Genomic DNA, 20,310 nt, shown 5'->3' on the forward strand with positions numbered 1-20,310 from the left:
CATCCAAATGGGTAAAGAAGAAGGGTCATTTACCCAAAGACAGCAATGAAAATGTTTAAACTGAAGAGAAGATGAGATTCAGGAGCTTCTGTCAGACAAATTCAACCAAGGGCAAGAGACTGGGTTGTTATTTATCACCACCTACTTGAACGCCCTGATACAACCATACACTACCTCAAAACCGTTGCACTCTTCCAATGAACGGCGCCTGGCTCTGCCACTCTTTCGTCCAAGGCAATCCAAACTCTTTGCGTTTGTTGTTACCCATTGGTGGAATGCGCTACCAGTTCCTACCAGAGCAGGGGCGTCCCTCTCTACCTCTAAAAAACCCTGAAGACCCAGCTCTTCAGAGAGTACTTTCTCTCCTAGAACCACGCAACATTTCTGCTGCTTAAAGAATCGTCATTAGCACTTATTGCTGCACTAACGCCTCTTGTCCCACCTATCACACTATACTTTGATTGTGCCTATTGATTGAGCTACAACTACTACACAGAGTATTTCCAGTTGGCGAGGAAGCTTCTGACATGGACAATCACCTGCTCTGTGCAGTCAAAGTGACAGTATCGACATTGACCGTGGTGCGATCATATCTCTGTCACAAGCATTCGACTTCAGTCTTCAACTGCAGTGTCTTTTTGGCCACCGGTGGCAGCACTGAGCACATGCTTAGCCGTTACGTGATGACTTTAATCGACGATCGTGATCGAAGTACTGCACGTTTTGTTGTAACGTTGCACCCGTCTGATGCAGCTTTTTCCCGACCTTCATAAGAAGATTGCCTATTCCTTGTCGGAGTTAGTATTTCAACATCTTTCTTGCTATAAATTTTATGAGCTGCTGAGTAACTCAAAAAACACCATGGATCATGATTCGTCATGTGGTCCTGGATCGGGACTTGTTGAGTACTAGTGACACGGGGTTCAGCTGGCTGTTAATCAGTAAATACCTCCACACCGTAGGCTGACTGCTGGCTAATCCACATTGTCTTGTTTTCCCTTTCTCAATGTGTGGATGTGATGTGTGGGTGTGGCAGCTGTGGAATTGTTTAAAGGCATCTTTGAAGGAGCTGAACTGAGAAGAAGTTTTGTAAGAAAAAAAAAAAAAAAAAAAAAGTACATTTCTTCTGCTGCTGAGTTATTAGTTAAGCTGTGTAATTAATGATAATTAGAAACATTATTACATTTTTGAGGTAACCTGATCAGTGTCTGAGTCAGTCAGGGTAGAAATAAGAGATTGTTCCTTGTTGTCTTTTCACCACAATCTCACCACTGTTCCTTCAGCTCTGTGTTAATCCTCCTGGGGCAAACCAAACTTACCCTGGCCATTTCCCTCCAACCAAAAACTCTCTCTCTCTCTCCCCTGTCCTCTGTGTCCAAGTTTCAGTATGATCGGCCTCTCTCTCCTCCAGAGCACGATTGGTCAGTCCCCCACCCTCTCCACTGCCCTCCCCTCATTCTCTCTCTCTGTCTCTCTCTGTCTCTCTCTCTCTCTCTCTCTCTCTCTCTCTCTCTCTCTCTCTCTCTCTCTCTCTCCCTACTTAAATACTTTTAGCATAAAGAGAGAGAAGGAGGGGAGGGAGAGGGGGATGGGAGATCCATGGGGGAGGGGAGCTGAGTGCTCAGTCTGTTGTCACTGGCTAGAGAGAGAGGGAGCGAGAGAGGGAGCGAGAGAGAGAGCGAGAGAGAGAGAGAGAGAGAGAGGGAGGGAGAGAGAGAGAGGGGAGTTGTGTCCCATATGTGGAAAAAAAGCATAGCAGTGCACACACGAGTCTGGTCTGCTCCAGGGATTATCGTAGCGCTTTCAGATCTGATGGAGGACATGCAGGCATGAATAGGTAAGGCTGCCTGTCTTCTCTGCATCTCTGTGTTGACCTGCTGTCATAGCGCTCCGCTCTTCGCGCTGTTTGACTTGGCTCCGCCGCTGGCTGGCTTAAGTTTACAGAAGACCGGAGCTCAGCGTGTTTGTAGCCGATCCCCTCTCCTCTCCTCTCCTCTCCTCTCTGGCCACTGACCATGAGACATTTCACTGAGCAAACCAACCAAAACCTCTGAAACTCCTCTCAGCCTCCCTCTGAACTGTGCTGTGTTTGTTTAAAGTGGAAGCTGTGGTTTTGCTGCTGTAGTGCAGTCAGTTATTCTGGGCTGAGTGTTAAAAGTTGACTGTCAGTTGGAGCAGAAGGGGTCGTAAACGGAGGCAGTGTTGTACGTGAAGCCTGTTGGCGTCCAGGGACAGCCGTGTGGTCATTGTGTAATTAGCCTGCCAGATGAAACGGGAGATGAGTGAATGTAAACTGGTAACTTGGTGGTTTTTGTGCTAAGAAATATAGAGTCTCTGTAACAACTGTGATCATGTACAAAAGCAATAAATGTCATAATGTTGCACAACTACTGTTAAGTTGTTTTTCTGTATTTGGTTTTTGTGTTATGTTATGTTGTAGCTTGACAATTTACAATTAATGGACTGTTTATTTACAGGCTTATTTCTTTATTTCTTCCTCCCTTTTTATTTAAACTGGAAGATAATCTCAGTCATCTCTCTATTGTTTTTTTACACTGTATTTTCTGAAACTACCTAATACCATTGTGGATAAAAAAGGAGCTTTGGTGTCCACAGAATTAAGAAAGAATTCAAATGGCTTTTATGGGGGGGAAAGGCATTTTCAGAGTTGTTTTAATCTCCTCGGTTTGCTCAGAGAGGTGCCTCATATCAGAATAAAATGATAGAAACTGAAGGATTAAACTGTCTTTAATCCGTGCATGATTAAAATATGACATTTACAACCCAAACCAGAGCAGAGAAAGACCATATTGACTCTTTAAAAACAGACAAACATATTTCCTTGAATTATTTTTTGATGATTTAAATGTTCACCACACCTCAAACAGGGATTCGTATTTTTAGAAAACTTAAAAGTAAAACTTTCTCATTAAAAGGAGCATGTTTTTCTTCTTCTGCATTTTTCTTCTGCAACTCTAAAAGTGTTTGGTGTCCTAAGAATGCAGTCTTTATTGCCCCAGTGCACAGAGCAATGGTATGCATGAGTCTTTTTGTGAGGCAGATTTAGAAAGCCCTCTTTAGAGGCAGAACGCAGCTTCACAATCAGCTTAATGCCTGCCTATAATGAATACCCTTGTGTGTGTGTGTGTGTGTGTGTGTGTGTGTGTGTGTGTCCGTGTGCGTGTGTGTGTATGTGTGTATGTATATGGGTGTGTGTGTGTGTGTGTGTGTGAACACTGTTTGTGTTACACTGATAGGGCTCTCAGGTTGGTCAGTAATTCTATCATACTGTGGGTGAATTCTGGCCTGTGTGTTTGTGTGTGTGTTTAGGTTTGTGTTGCTGTGTGAGCTTGTGTGAAAGGGTTGGTTGACATGTGAGTGTTTGTCCAGACATTGTGCAGCAGCCTGTAACTCTCTCTCTCCCTCTCTCTCTCTCCCTCTCTCTCTCAGGGCTGTTCTGTTGTCAGTGCGAGCTCATGCTAGTGATGGACTACAGCCGGACGGACGCTAACCTTAGCTGGTATTCACGAAACAGCATTCCTCCTTACTGAGACCAGCTCCACAGAATGCTGAGTCCTATTGTCCCCTATAGTGAGTACACTTCTTTCTCTCTACCATACTGTGCATGTCTCACATAAACAGCCCCACTTGACTTTGTTGGACTTTGCCTGAATCAATGAGCCCCCGCTGCAAAAATAAGCGAGCAGGAGTGGACGCTGTGTTCTGTGGTTTACAAACAGAAGGGAAAAGGCACAGGTAGCTGTGAAAATGTGCAAGGCTCGCTGCAGAAACCTGACTTTTTCCTTGACGTGCACTGTGGAAACGCTAAACCCTGGTCACCGGCCCTGTCTGAATGTTTCATCACCAGGCGGAAGACACCGATGGGGGGAAGGAAGAGGGACAGAGGGAGGTTTGAGGGCTGATGGTTTCAGCAGCAGAAACCCCTCGGTTCTGCCAGTGTCATTTTACCAATACAGCTCAGGACTTACCACCACACACGCTGCCCCCTGCTCTCTCCCCTTCTTCCCCTCTCTTCAATGCTGACCTAATAACTGACGTGTCCAGTTTTGGCCTCCCCCCCTCCTCTTTGCACCCTCCCACCAGGTTTCATTTGAGTCCAGTGCTCCGGCTCTCCAAAACAGCATTGTTTCCCGGCCAGCATGGGGCTGCCTCCGTGGCCTCGGCCTCAAGAGCCCCTTTTTCCCAGCTCTTTAACTCGCCTCAAAGGAGCATTATCGGCATGACAGTTACAAGAAAAGAGGGAGAAATCAAACAGAATGGTTAATTTAGAAAGTATTACTTCATAATTGATGATAAAAAAAATGTCGGCTTTGCTTTCTCAGCATCCAAAAAATGCATTGTAGAGGTTGTGCGGGGCAAGTGTGTGGGTGTGAGAAATCAGAGCGGACAGAACAGTCTGATTAAAGCGTCATGAGCGATGCTTGACAGTAACCATGATGCTTTGTTTGCCTTTTTTGTAAATTTCCCTCTTGAAACAGCCAATGTTTTTATTCGGCCGCTCATAAGATGAGTGGAAATTGGAATTGTTGGCAGCAGAATAAGTCATTGACCTTATGTGTTGTTATGAGACTTGTCCTCTCTCAAGTGGCTCTTGATGATCTTGATTTACTGCCTAAACATGCTATGTGTTTTTTTTCCATTAAAAGATGTTTATAGCTGTAAATCCAATTAGGCTTATTAGCTCCAATAAAACTGTTGGGCCAGCATTTTGCAACAAACATGCATGCTTATATTCTGCTTCCCATCAAGACCTGTTAAAGTGGTCGTCCCATCAGCTCCCTGCACCCTGCTAGTCCACGCTGAGTGAACACACTCTAAAGTAGACAGCACGTCCAAGAATGTCACAAACTGCTGGTGGAATAGTTAGCATGCCTTCAGAGCCGGCACACTGCTCGTCCTTTATGGGAATCTCCCAGTGCACGAAGTACTTGCCTTTGTGTGCGGTTTGCCTTTTTTTACGATGGGGATGCACAATGCTGGTTTTCATCTGCTCTGTCCAGAAGCTTTGTGGTTCTTCATGTACAGAGTCACTCTGTTCTGCAAAGCTTCAGCACAGCCCCCTAGTGTGCGTGTACACGGACGAAGGGAACGTATGAGAACACACGGCGGTGTTAGGTAGTCATGTTGTTTACTCTCAGACTGGTGACACACAAACACACCCCTGTGCTCGTGACACTGCAGCTCACTGTCTTTTTGCTTAAAGACTGTAGTCATGATTCTGCTGAGCAACAGTCTGACTGTGAGGGACTTTACATATGTGCAGGACATGTGAAGACTCTCACCTCTATGTTGGAATCCCCTTTGTGAGAATGTGGAGCATTCCCGCTTCCCAATGTTACTTCTGACTCCTGCATATCTCCCCCTGCACATGCACACACATGCATGGTGACTCATGGTTAGGACAGGTACACCTTAAAACACACTTTGTTATCTGGACTGCTCTAACAAAACCACTCTCAATGATTTGGATCCAGTGTCTCCTTCTCCCCGGGTGTGTCCGGCCTTGGCCCTCGTCTCCGGCCAGTCCATTGTACTTCAAGCTGGGGCGAGCAGCCTCGGCCGGACCTGAGAAGAAACCTGAGAGAGATTCCAGGGGCCATGGATACTCCTGGAGGGATTTGGTGCAAAGAATCTGTAATCTGCACTTCAAACACACTCTTAAATCAGTCCCAGGCCGCCAACCCAGGAGTGCCCTAACTCTTGTTGCTGGGGCCCCCGCTGGTGTAGCGATACCTTTTCTTTTAAAACAGCACACACACTCTCACACACACACACACACACACACACACAAAACAGCCACACACAGGAGTCTAGATCTGGCAGTTTTTATAGCTCTCCTCTGACTGACCCCTATCCCTCCGCTTTCTCTCCCCGGCTCTGTTTTTATGTTTTGTGCAAGTGTCTTTGTGAATGACTCGGCTAAGTCATGGAGTAGTTTGTATAGAAAAAGAATGAGTAGATCTCATCCCGGCCCGTGAAGGAGCAGGTTGGAGGGCTCAGACGGCGTCTATCCCTTTTGTAGGCAGAGTGGTATGAGTGCTGCAGTGGAGGGGCCTGTGAGGTCCTTTAGTACACACACAGGCCACTAAAGTGTGTGTGAATAAGAGCTGGGATCATTAGTGCGGGGTGTGAATGGGCTCTAATTAGCCCCCAGTGTGTGTGGTTGTGTGTATGTGTGTCTGTGTGTATGTTTGCATGCATTTGTGTCCACAAGAAAAGAAGGTAAGGGGACCCGGGGCCCTGTGAGTCCACTGGCCCTGGCCTCTGTCTCTCTGAGGGTTCATCAGCTCATTAAGGAGACCTCCGCTCCCGTTAAGGGCCCAATTAAGAAGCAAGGTGGTGAGTCTCATTTGGATGGCAACACTTCATCGGATTCCTGAGGCAGCAGAATTCAAAGCTCGACAAAGAGACACAACTTCTTTCACACCAGCACAGCTAATTAGTAAATGAGCGTGCTTGAGAAATAACATACTTTAATCGTTGTGCCATTAGGTGTTTGTAGCTCCGCGATCATAAAATGCACTCCCACAGACGGAAATGTTGCTGTTGATTTATCGAGCTTCCTCTAATTTGTGTGTGTACTAACAGAAAACAACAAATCCCAGAGCTGTCCATGTGCTGAGAGCATAAGCTGGGAGCACAGAGGGGCCAGGGGATTTGGACAGAAAAGAAGGGAATGCAACATGCACACTGGGAATAGAGGGGAGGGAGGTGGAAAATCAGAGAATCAGGGAAAGAAGGAGATTGCAAGGAAAAAGATAGAGCCGCGGAGGGGGAGATAGAGCAGAGATTGGGCGAGTGAGACAGATGGAGGGGGTGATTGGTCATCACAGAGCCTTAGGACAGCTGTTCTTTGATATATTAGTGGACACAATGAGCTAAAGCCAGCCTGCAGTCACAGAAAATAGGGACCCTGTTTTTCTTAAAAGGGGGGGGGGGGGGGGGGTTCTGCCATTTGTGGACGTGCGTTAGCAGGCACGGGGGATGGGAGAGTTGTTTCTAAAATTACGAGCATGAAGTGACGCATCCAGCAATTATTCCGGAGGCTTTCTAGTTTTGGAGAGTGCTGAGGAAAAAAAGGGCTGTAAAATGAGCACGCTCTCAGCTGGGAGTTTGCTTTTTGCTGCACTATCATTAGCAATTCTAAACACGTTTGTCAATTAATCAATGTTTAACAAATGCCATCAAGTGGTTTGGCTGCTGCTCCTCTCCATCCACTCTGCAAAACAACAACTTTTAATGACACTGGATATTCGTTCGCCACTAATGAATTGGAGATTTACCAAATGGAAGCTTTTGAACACTAGTTGTTTTATCCAAAGTGTATTTTTAGTACGGACAAGGGCAGAATAAGTTTGTCATTCGCTTCAAAATACTCAAAAGAACATTGTCACCGTGTCCTTCTCTTCTAATAAAACCATATTAGCGGCACACACTGACAAAAACTATTCTGACAGCTGGCCTGAAACATCCCCAGAGGAGGCTGAAACAAAAAATAGAGTAAGTCAAAGTGTCATTCTGATACATGGAGTACAGATCTATCCGCAGAGAGAGGAAGGCACAGAGATAGAGACACACACACACACACACACAGAGGACATCCCTCAATGCCACTGCAGGAGATGGGCTCCTTCCTCCTGGGACTCGGCTGGTGAGGCGTGTTTGAAAAGAGCTGTGTCTGCTCGTGCACTGGGCAGCAGGTGTGAAAACTCCCCAGCAGAGCTCCCGCACTCTTCTGTTATTACATCTTTTTAGGGCCATGAAAGAGGGAGCAGATGAGCCAGAGGGAGGGAGAGGCAGAGCGGGAGTGTGGGATTGTGTTTCTTTTGATTGATAGCAGCCCTGTGACTAATGCATAGATTTATAATAATTTTCCCGAGCAATGCCCAATTATGCATGTCTGATAAATTATGATCCCTGTTGTCCGGTGTGCGCATTATCCCTGACTTAAGGCGCTTTGGGAAGGGCCTCCAGGACTGACCCCAAACTTCCTTTAACAGCTTTTTGACAATACCACCCACAAGATGAGGTTATTCAGCATTATCATCCAGCTGATGTGGGATCTTTGGGACCAATAAAGATTTTAGAGGGGAAAAAATCTCCAATGTGACAGCTGTTATAGTGAATTTTTAAGATGGAGTGAAAAAAAGACCTTATCTCTATGGATTGGGTCACCAATACTTTACTGATATGACAATTGTCTAAATTGTTAATACTTTTTTTTGTTTTGTTAATATTACCTTTTTCTATTTATTGTTATTTTATTGATATTTCTTTCTATTTTTGCTCTACACTTTTTGCTGCTGTCAAAATGTACCTGTTGTGGGACTAATAGAACAAAAGTACTCATAATTCTGCCTTTTTGTACAAATTACTTTATCGAAGAATATTTAAGATTATTATACAGCGCCAATTCCAACAAAGTTGAAACACTATGTAAAAATGTTTTAAATGCGCAAAAAATCTGAAAAATAGTTTATATTGACAAAATGAAACAAAATTCCCATTTTGAGTATTAGATATCCTGTCTTAGTACTATATACAGTTGATTTTTTTTTGTTTTTCACAGTGTCCTAACTGGGTTGTACGTTATAAATAAAATGTAATAATTAAAAACTGAGAAAACAGAGTATAAATATGAGTAAAATAAATATCTAAATACACATCAGTACTGTATTTTAGGTATCAGCCTAATACTGACCAATTAAATACATATGTGAATATTAAATAAGTCGCTAACAATTTCTAAATCACCCCAAGCATCGTTGTCTGCAATATTAAGTTTTCAAATTGCACAAAATATACACTGATACCAATTTATTACGATATATGTCTGTTATATGGCGATATTCAACATCTGAAGGGTAAAATTATATAAGAGGTAACATGAGAATACTACAAGATACATAATCCAGAATATATGTGAGGAATTCATCATGTTTTCTCAGTGTGTTGGTACAAACTGCAGGAGGTGATAAAATGTGTATTTCGTACCAAAGTGAGAGAACATCCAGAGACAATTTTCCACTGTCTCCACCTGCCACGATGTGAAATGTGGCCGGCCTCTCAGATTGGTGTTTTTATGACGGGCCAGGTAGTACGCAGCGGCAGGACGGCAGCAGCCGAGTGAGAATGTCCTGCTTGATATTAGTGTCATAAATCAACGTGAACTTGAGAACAGCCGACTTAAGGGGCTTCAAGAGTGAACAACAAATCAAGATAACAAACCCTGATAAATAACAGATTCTGAGTGCTTTTCCCCAGGCGCGAAAAACTGCACTTTATTACACGTGTTTATTTAAATGCACAGAAGTGTTTAAAGATTCCTGAAGAAAGACATAATTTCTTCTCCATATTTATGTGCAGTGTGCAGGACTTTATATCCAATAACTCATTGATCAGCTTGCGCTTTCTGAATACATAAGTGATGCCGCCATTTGTGAACACTCAGCAAAAAAACAGTTTTTGTCACCCTCTGCCCTTCCCTTCACTTTGGGTTTTATATTCCAACCGCATTCATTTGAAGCTTTTTACTTTTTAAAGTGTTTCTGAGATCTGAATTAAATCGCTGACATACTTCCGTGACAGCCGGAGCAGCATTCTCAAAACAATTTGACACTGCCCTCTCTGTAGCTTTCAGTCGAGAAGCATTGAAAGAATTTAGTTTTCAGCCATGAATTGGATCTTTTTCAACATATTTTACCTCCTTGCCCTTTTATTGTGGAGGTCTTTGGGGCAATCAGATTCATTTAGAGTGAGTTTGCTGCACAATTTCTCCACAGAAAACGTGTATTTCATGACTTCCTGGACAACTTTTTAACTCTGCAGTGTATTCTCGTGGTATAGTATATTTCTGCAGGTTTGCATTCTGTTATTTATTTAATAAGAAATGAGGATGACAGGATTTATAGATCCATGTGTGTGTAACCGCATTGCTCTTCCTAACTCGTGCCTGTGTGCCGAGGTGTGGGCAGTTTTCTCTCGGTGTGTGGGGGTAGAGCTCAGCCCTGAATAGAGCCCTGATTGGATTGATCTTCGACGCTCTTGTTTACAAGCGGCCTCTTCACAATCGGCACAGTTTAATAGCACACTGTCCCAGAAGGGTTGTTGCATCCGTGTCCGTTTTGTTCCTCGGGGCAGAGAAAACAAAAGTGCCGGGAAGGGAGAAGGAGAAAGAAAACCTCAGGGGAGCTGTGATACAGCACTGGAGCCCTCCGTCTTCAGGCTTCCTGCCAAGATAACGTTTCACCTCACCCACTTATACTTCTTTTATAGGAAACCACAACACAGTGTAGACACTACCAGCGTTTATAGGCTGAAAACTACTTTGGTTTCACCCAGTCAACATGAGATTCAGAGACTTTCTAGAGCGCAAAAATCACAAATGAACCTATCACACTCCCTCTGAGCCATAAGTGGTCTAATTTTAATTTCAGGGCCTCCTCAAAGTAAAGCTGGCTTCTGCTGAAGAGAGCCGTGCCACTGTCTTCATCACGCACTCCTTCAATAGGATGCAGCTCACACAGGTCCCTCAATAAATCCCAGGCTGACACAAAAGCTGTCAGTGGACTGCTGCTGAATAGATTAATAAGATTTCCATAATTAGACAGGCCCCTGACAATAGGATCCTTCAGGCTTTGTCTCAGGGCCAACTGGATTGTCCGAGCCACGCACGTCTGCTGGACGGACGTCCGCCACAATGGCCGCACAGACAGTAAGGCGGTCAGCAGAGGAACATCTGTCTCTCCTGGGGCCACGAGCACACACCCACACCCAGTGGGAACTTTCATGTGCATACACACAAGGTTCTTATCAGCCTCCTCGCAGCCAAATAAGGCCATCGGTCAGGAGAAAAACAGGTTCCTTACACATTTATGTCAACTTAGAGCGATTTCTGTTCACCAGAAATTTAACAGCACAACTTATAAATGATAAAATTAGGGCTGAATGATTTTGATGATGATTATTTTTGATTGATATTGCAATATGATTCAAGATATTAGAGGGAATTATACTTTTTTTGCATTGCTGTTCTCGTTTTCGTTTAAAAATACATCTTTTTTGCAAGGATTTCTACCAAACAAAGCTTATTTTAAAGTCTGTAGAATACAATTTGTAGGCCAGCATAACATAACTTTATTCAGAAGGGCATTGTAATATTAAATCTTTCTGCAGTTTGGATACTAAAACAGTCCATATTAAGTTTTCACACAAAATTAGATAAATTGCGCAGCCATAGATATAGATAGATAGATAACTATATTAAATATTCTTCCAATCGCTCTGTGACTGGATCTCAGAGCAGCTTTACTTATAATAATAACAGCAACCAAAGCCTCCGAAATAATTGATTGAGGACAGGATTTTCAAACATACTGTTCTTGTCCTTGTCCATTCTTAATAAATATGTTTTGTTAAACCCATAATCCCCCTTTAATATGGGTAAGATAGAGTGGAGGGGGTGTGGCAGGAGAGAGAAAAGTATATAAATAAAAGATGCAACATGACTAGTTGCATCTGGATACAAAAATCAAAATATGTTTTTCCTGTGTTGTTCAGGATCATTTGAACCTAGAATCGCACTGAAAGATATATTGAAGTTAATCTAATGATTGCAGTCCACATTGTCCTGATTTCCTGCTTCTAATCTTAGCTTTCTTCCTGCCTCTCCAGTGAATTAATCTACATGATTGCTCTGATTTAAGCAGAAGTGTAGATTAGAGCTTGCTCAGTTTATTGTGGAGCACCACTGCTCTAAAAACCACAATCCAGCAGAGGCCAAGATCTAATTACATGGAAAGGGCTAAACTGCTCTGCAACCCTGCTGTGTTCATCAGGGAAGTGAATGGCGGCCTATCACTCATCTAACTCACCGCGTGCATGCAGGAAGAATTACGGAGTGTAAAGCACTTTTTTAGAGTGTAATTACTCTCAGATTTAACAGTGAATTCAGGTACGGGCAGCTGGTCATTACGTTGGCGAGAGAGAAGTCCATTCTGAATTGGTGCAACTGTGATGATGGAGTGGACAGCAGTTAGCCCGCCTCACTGAGTCCTCTAATGTCCGCTCCAGTCCGCTTAGAGAGGACGAAGCGCCTGCTGTCCACTCCTTCCCCTCCCTCTTCCATCCCTCCCTCCCCGCTGCAGGTTTTATGAGCTCCCCTGGGCTCTCATCCATCTCTGTCACACACAGGCCCCATTATTGGGGCTGCTTACAAACTGGTTGGGCTGCAGATGGGAAGGGCCTGCAGGACATATATGGTTTCTGCAGCCCGGACAAAGACCTGCAAGTCAGACCACAAAAATATGTGGTCATCTGGGTGTGGACAAGACAATGTCTTCAGCATGTTTGTGAAAAAGTGCATAGAGTCAGTGTGAGAATGTTCCTTTGCATCTTGCTGTGGTGGGTGTGTGGGCTGACTGAAGCTTAGGGAAGTACTTGAACTGGTTTGGCCATTGGGAACTTAAGGCAGTGGATTTGAATATGAAGGACATGATAATCCAACGGCCATCTGGTCTGCCGGTCTCATCTGACTGAATAAATAACGGGCGTAATCTGAAAACACACATGGGGAGGTTTGGAAAGCGGGTGAAGAAAGAGGGCAAAGTTAAGGAGCGAGCTAGAGAGAGCAGCAGCAGAATCGCAGGCTGTGGATATTGAGATTTGATTTAAATGGCAATAAGAAGCCTGGCTCCACACACGCAGACGGCCATGAATAATGAATCATCAGGCGTCCGCTGTAGGAAAGGCAGAGAGGCCAGTAATGACGGCTTTTGCCATATTCCTTTTTTACCTCCGTTTCTGGCTGGAGCAGTCCTCACCTCAGGGTAAATCGTGACAGTTCAATAATGCCAAGCTATGTGTGGAATGTCAGGCTAATGCCTCAGCAAGAGGTAGCGCGAGTCTTCGTGATATAGATGATGCTAAAACTGTGCACTTGGGATATAATAGGCACATAAACAAGCTCTTTAGATGTGAGAATTCACATAGAGACGCTATGAAATGTGCTCGAGAAGCACGCTGGCATTCAAAATTAGCAGATGTAATGAACATTGGTGCAAAGGAGTTGTTGGACTGCCAAACATACATACAACATTCCAGATGCAATGACAGGCAAATGTTTTTACTGGAAAATACTTTGTAGATGTGAAAATCTGATTGGTTGTCAGGTCGAGAAGTGGATCGACAATAAGAACGATAATAATTCATTGTTAAAATAATTTATGCAAAAATGACAAAAAAAAATTGTTTTCAGCCTCTCAGTTACAGACACTAACTGCTTTTTTCTGTTTTATATCACATTAAACTGGATGTTAAGACATTTAAGGACACCACCTTGGTGCATTTTTACATTTGTTGAACTGCCGAGCATGTGCAAGTTCCCACATTTCAGATGCAATGCCAGTTGAATGTTTTTACTGGAAAATACTTGTTTATCCATGATTGGTTGTCAGGTCGATTAGTGGATCAACAGGACCACTAATTCATTCTTAAAGTCATTTTTTATGACTTTACATACCAAACTTTCCGTAGAGTGCATCCATATGTTATATATTTATATTTTTCTTATTAGACTTATAGTCCATATTCTGAGCTAATACCTTTGTATATTTTTTATATTTTATATTTATTCTTGTTTGGATTGTGGTCTGTTCACGAATAGCAATTAAAAAACCTTGAACCCTTATGCGCAAAATGGCAGAAAATATTGTTTTCAGCCCCTCAATTATAGACACCAACTGCTTTTTTTTTGTTTTATATCATATTAAACTGAATATCTTTGGGTTTTTGGACCAAACAAGACATTTAATGACACCACCTTGGACTTTTCACTGTTTTCTGACATTTTGTGATAATGAAAAAAATCACTAGTTGCATGCATAGTGCAAATTCACAGCTGAACATAGATACATACTATGAAATGGTTAATAACAGAATTATGCAGATGCATTTTGCATTTGTTGGACTGCAGAGCATGTGCAAGTTCCACACATTTCAGATGCAATGCCAGTTGAATGCTTTCCTGGAAAAGTAAGACCTTTGCATGAGGGGACATGGAGGAAAAACAATTCATGGAACAAAGCTCTTTTTCTTTTTTTGACCGCCCTCTCGGCTGTTAGCTGGGCGATGTGCTCGGTGCGTAGCAGCCATGATCAATCAGAGCTGGGCCTGTGCTGAAGTCAGCCAGAGGAACAGACATTCCACTTTCCCAATGTTCCATGGGAGACTGTGCTGATGAATAGTACACTATGCTGCAATTCCAAACCCAACCCCCTCTTTCTCTCTTTCTTTCTCACTCTCTCCACACCACTGTCCACACACACACACACACACACACACACACACACACACACACACACACACACACCCTCCTTCTCCTCTCCCTCCCTGTGTCCAGCCGGCCACTGGGCCTTTGGAGCTCTGGTGTGCGGTGGGTGGGTGTGTTGGTGGGTGGTAGGTGGGGGTGCAGGGCGGAGAGAGCAGGCATTCAGAGCAACATGCACGGGGAGATAACAATAGGTCCTCTGGGAGACCTGCAGATGTTAGCAGTACAGGGAATAGTAGTGGGATCTTATCACTACTCCAACATAAGCTGGGAAACTGCAAAACAACACATCCAGCCTCCCCGATCTGCTTTCATTCTCTTTCTTTCTGCAGCTTTCTCTTTCTCCTTTCCTCTCTCCATCTGGGAAATGTGAGCCCCGTCTGCTAACATGCATGATGGCAACACTGAAAAAGACTTCTTTTCAAACAGAAAGGCCATTTCTTGTCAATGACCGCTCTGAGAGGAGAGGCTCGGACCATGTGGCACTGTGCACAACCCCTGTACTAATCAATACCAAACTGAATGTAAACTACTGTTTTTTGTTTGAAATAAATGTTTCTTACAGCCGTAAAGAAGATAGAACAGTTTGCCTTGTGCCCTGTGAGAAATAAACAGGGAGTACAATCCATAAAACTCCTCACATGTGGGAACTTTATTTGGTCACTTTTTAGCTATTTTTATAGAGATAAAGATGCAATTTGATCCCAAATACAGTCATGGAAATTATTGTTAAACGATCCTTGTTTTCTCCTTGCTTTCTTGTTCATTTAATGCCTGGTACAACAAAATTACATTTGTTTGGACAAATATAATGATAACAACAAAAATAGCTCGTAAGAGTTTAATTTAAAAGCTGATATCTAGCCATTATCCATGGTTTTCTTGATAATGATTTTGGTTATTAAAATGAACAAGAAATTGAAGAAAACAATGGTCTAATAATTTTTTCATGACTGTAGATTTACATCAAGACTACAAAATGCACAGCAGAATTTTCTACCAAAGTTCTTAAAGAAATATTCATCCTACACCCTACCAATATCTAATTATGTATCCAAAATTTGACCTTGTTTTCCCTGTGTTTCTATTGTCAGGCCTGTTAAAGATGCACTGGAACCCAGAGCATGCCCAGCCTCTCAGCCAGTGGCCTGAGCAGCACCTGGACGTCTCCTCCACCACCTCCTCTCCGGCCCACAAGTCGGAATTCTACTCGGGCCGCGGCCGCAGCGGCTCCAACTACGCCTGGGCCAACGACGACATCTCCGCTCTCACAGCCTCCAACCTGTTGAAGCGCTATGCGGAGAAGTATTCTGGCGTGCTGGACTCACCGTACGACCGGCCGCCCGCCGTGGGCTCCTACCCGGAGCCGGGGGCCTTTGGGGGCCTCAGCGTCCCGAAGACTGAGCTGGAGCCCTGGCCACTGACACATAGCACTGATGCCTCCTATTCCCTGGTGCCCCCCGGAGGCCACGACAGCCTCTCAGGTTCCAAGGCTGCAGCCACGTCGGCCGGCCCTCCAGGGGTCGGCAGTGTTTCTGTGGTGAACAGTAACCTCTCGGACTCGGGCTACAGCGGCAGCAGCTCCTGCAGCGGCTCCAGCGAGTACCCCTCCACCTACAACGGCACCTATCTTTCCTCAGGTTACTGTCCCCAACCCGGTGCAGCACTTCCCCCTGCCTCCCTCCACACTCTCCAATCCACCCCCACCCTAGTGCCCAGCTACAGCCCCACCGCACCTGTCTATAACTACCCCCCTAGCACGTACCCTCCCCAGACCAGCTACAGCCACCCCTCTGCAACTTACCTGCCCTCAGGTCTACCAGCCCCTACACCTGTTCCCTCCAGGCCCACAGTGGTAGGAGGCAGCTACACTTACCAGAGCACCAACCTCGGGACGACTGAGTCTGGAGGGACATTAAAAAGAAAAGCATTTGAGATGAGTGTAGACGAGGACGACAGCGGGGACGGGTCTCGTTACAGGAAATATAGCTATGACCCGTTGAAGGCCGGAGGAAACTCACCTTACAGTGTGAATGACAAAACAGAGTGCAGAGGAAATGGCTTCAGCAGCTCAGGCAGCACAGACCCTCAAACCTTTAAGCCCAGTAAGCCCTCCTCCCAGCCCCTGGTGTCTCCTCAGTACGGGGCAGCAGGGGAGTACAGCCCTCCAGCGGGCATGACGGGGGAGAACGGCGTGGCGGAACAGGGCTTCATCCAGCAGCAGCAGCGCTCCCAAGCCCACAAACGGCCTCCACTGTGTGGCGCTCCAACTATTGAGACTATGAAGAGCCCAGACCCCCGACTGTTGGACCTTGTCAATGGGGAGTTACTGGACTGCAGCCCGGCTCTGGGCTGGGGGGAGCTGGCTGGGATCACCCACGTCAAGGCTGCCCTGGAGGAGGACCTGCTGTGGCCCGTGTTGAGGCCCAGTCCGGTGATGCGGCCACCAAGAACCGTCCTGCTGTTCGGCCCCCGGGGAGGGGGTAAGACCACGTTGACTCGTTCTTTGGCTTCACAGTTGGGGGCTTCCTTCTACCGGTTGAGTGGAGCCATGCTGGCCTCTAAAGGGAAGGCAGAGGCGGAGCACATTCTGGGGTCTCTATTGCAGGTGGCGGGTGCGCGGCAGCCCTCAGTGGTGCTGCTCAGCCAGGTGGAGGCCATGGAAGAGGAGGGGCTGAGGCAGACACTGCTGACAACCCTGGAGAATGCCCAGGTGGGGAGCACAGGTCTGGTGATTCTTGTATGTGCCACGGGAAGGCCAGACCTGCTGCAGGACGCGGTCCATCGGAGCTTTGCCAAGCGGTATCACGTGGGCCTGCCAGATGTGGGAATGCGCAGGCAGGTGCTGCTGCAGGCGATGTCGCCTCAGGTCTGCAGCCTGAGCGACAGGGAGCTGAGCGCCGTGCTGCAGCGCACAGAGGGGTTCTCCGTGTGGGAGCTGCTGCAGCTCAGCCACCAGGCGCTCTCCTCGGCGGCGTCCCCCACCGGGTCCCTGCACGGCTCCAAACCCCCAGCCTTCACAGACTTTGAGAATGCCTTCTGCAAGGTGCGCCCACACACCACCAGAAAAGAACTGGACACTTGTATAGAGTGGAGCAAGATGTATAACCACTGAGAAAGCAGCCGGTCGGTCGCTGTACTAGAACTGCATCACGACCCTGTCTCTGCTTTGACATGGAAAGCCTTGGGAATGTTTTGTTGTTGTTTTGTAATTACAGATTATGCAGCCAAAAGAGCCAGAGAAGCTCGACGGTACGGGAGAGCTGACAGAGGAGTTTTACTGGCAGAAGCATGCCATGGTGTGCTGTTTTTGTTTTCGTATGAATATCCGCAATATTTTATTTTTCCCAAAGAAAAGAAAGATGAATAGGCCTTGTTGAGTGAGTATTAGTCTTTTGGCCAATGGGAAAATCAGATTATATACTATTTGGATACTCTCAGAGATCCTGATTAGCCTTGGTCCGGGACAAAATCAATTATTTGTTGCGAGGTGACGTGGTCCAAGATGATGGATAATCAGGGTTTGGAAAATCCCCCCTTTGACTGCTACTCTCAGGATCCTATTTATTGCCAGTCCACTTCCATGTTACCCTCATGTTGATTTAGTCTCTAATTATCCAACACGAAGGGCTCGGGATCATTTCAGCAAACAAACAGTTTTTGACCAAAAAGACGTCAAACCAAATGCATAATCAGCAGCAACAGACTGCTCCTCAAAATCACAATAAGTGAATCATTCTTAATTGCTTCTCACCAAATCAAAATCTTTATTGTTCTGAAAAAGAAAGAAAATCAAATGACTGTAATTAAATCCGCTGCTGTTCTTCCTAAATTTTTCAAGTTAAATCCCCGCAGTTACACTCGACAGGTTTGGTTGTACAAATACTTCCCACGTATCTTCATTTTATACTTCACAGACAGCTCACTTTATCACTGTTGGGTCATTGTCCTCAACTTCCACATGCATTTGTTTCACATTCCTCATCGTCTGCAGTTTTTTCCTGAGAATCTCACATACAGAGCAAAACACCTGCACAGCCAGCTTCTCCTACAGCGCGTCTGTTTTCTCTTTCACTTACTCCTTTTTGTTTTCTTAGTGTGTAGTCTTGTTTGAAATGCTCAGGAAGAATTTCTTTACCTCAGAAATATGAAATAAAGAATGTATGTAATCTTAGGGTCTTAGTAGAGAGCGGCGGAGCAAGAGAAAGGAGCGAGGAGAAACCTGACAGTCTTGTAATACCCACTACAGCTGGGCTTTTACCTCGGGGGAGAAACTTGAATATGCTACAAAGAGTAACATTGAATGTAATTCAGGTATTTCAAAGGATATTTGATGCCATAAATCCCTGTATTATTATATATGAATATATAAATACGTTTTCTTTGTTTTCCTTGTTCTTTTCCCTTTATTTTTATTGTAGTTTATGGTGGAGTGATGATTGTCTTCAAGAAATGCTATGTAGAATACAGAAAATATTCCTTTTTTTTGTTGGACAAACTTGCAGATCCCCGTGTTACTTACATATTATGCATGTCTGCAGAATATCATTTTTAAAAATGTAAATACAACGCACACAATCACAAGTGCACTCACGGGGAACATCTGAGCACAAAATACTTTCCAAAAAAAAAAAAAAGCTGTGATGTGTAGCTTTCAGTAAATCCCAAAGTAAGTCGAAGAATTCACAGTTGATGTGTACATATTGTGGACAATCCAGACAAATCCACCAGTTTCCACTGTTTTAACAAGCTGGAAAAACCTGGTCACCGGCCTGCCGGTCCAGAGGTCGAACGTATTCGACTGTTGCCATGGTCCTGAGGAGGTATACACAGAATGATGTAATATTTCCCACTGCCCTTTCTCCCTCTGTCTCCCTCGCCCTCCCTCCCTCATCATTATTTTTCTCTTTTTCTCTCTCCCCAGTGCAATCTCATTAGATTGGATTGCCCCCTGGCCACGAGCCCCAGTGGCCATGTGGCGTTGTATCCTCTCCCCACCCCCCTCCCTCCCTCTTCTCCCTCTTCTCCCTCCCTTTCTCTTATTCCGATTCCTCCAGAGTGGAAGTGGTCTGATTGATGTCCAGCAACCCTATATCACAGTGCAGCCGTCCCTCTCCAGCTGGTGGCTTCAGTCATGCCATAAAGCCAGATCAATCAGAGTGCCCCCCGCTGTGCATACTGATCACTGTCTCAGAAACTGAAAACACATTCACAACTTATAAACCAACCCCCAGCCTCAAGCGGCACCATCTCATCATAATAATGCTACCAATTATTCACACATAATTACAGAAATTAAATAATGACTCAAGCAGCTCCAACATTTTCATGTCTTGTTCCCACTTCTCCCGTCAGTTTGTCCAACAAAACAAGCTTTTATTTTTTACATTTTTTGATCTGTTATGGCGGTAACTTTGTTCTTGGTTATTGTACATTTTCTGTAACCATTTCTACCTCATTTTTGCGGCATATTGTACATGAAAGTATTTATTTCATGTCTTTTTTAATGTCTGTTTTGAAAATGATAATAATGTTCTTGAACTGTAATGGTCTACCTCAGAAAAGACTGTATTTTAAGAGAAGAGTATCACACAATATTAAACAGAATTTGTCAAAATTGCGCTGCGGCTATCTCTATTTCTTGTTGGTTTTGTTGCAGAGGTCAGCGTGGCTGGTATACCTGTGTATATACTCTCCACTACACCGCTGTTTGCAATTGCCCAGAGTGCAAAAAAGACATGATGGTGGTGCTTATGTGTCTGAATCTGTAGCCTGGCTTGACCCCAATGTTAAGGTCAACACAGATACTTAAACTGATTGCTAAATCGGTTAAAGCAACTACAAGGTACTTTAATTTTGTGCTGATTTTGGTGCCCATGTGGACAAAAGCGGTAGTGTTTCCACAAGCACCCCCACCTTGTGTCATAAAAAACATAATCTGGCTGTGTCTGCATTTGTTTGTT

At 44.7% G+C, this 20,310-nt stretch overlaps 1 protein-coding gene across 1 annotated transcript; it reads left to right on the forward strand.

Moving 5' to 3' along the window:
* Positions 1–1,744: 1,744 nt before the first annotated feature.
* Positions 1,745–19,967, forward strand: fignl2 (fidgetin like 2). Its single transcript, XM_059334223.1, has 3 exons — positions 1,745–1,837; positions 3,451–3,591; positions 15,442–19,967. The coding sequence occupies exons 2-3, from the start codon at positions 3,567–3,569 to the stop codon at positions 17,460–17,462; spliced, it is 2,046 nt and encodes a 681-aa protein (XP_059190206.1). The 5' UTR covers positions 1,745–1,837; positions 3,451–3,566; the 3' UTR covers positions 17,463–19,967.
* Positions 19,968–20,310: the final 343 nt, after the last annotated feature.

This window comes from Centropristis striata, chromosome 5, assembly GCF_030273125.1.
Source record: "Centropristis striata isolate RG_2023a ecotype Rhode Island chromosome 5, C.striata_1.0, whole genome shotgun sequence".
NCBI classification, from domain to species: domain Eukaryota; kingdom Metazoa; phylum Chordata; class Actinopteri; order Perciformes; family Serranidae; genus Centropristis; species Centropristis striata.

Coding starts and splice junctions, on each gene's coding strand:
- fignl2 (XM_059334223.1), top strand. CDS start 3,567: ATGCTGAGTCCTATTGTCCCCTATA. Junction 3,592..15,441: donor GAGTCCTATTGTCCCCTATA/GTGAGTACACTT, acceptor TTCTATTGTCAG/GCCTGTTAAAGATGCACTGG.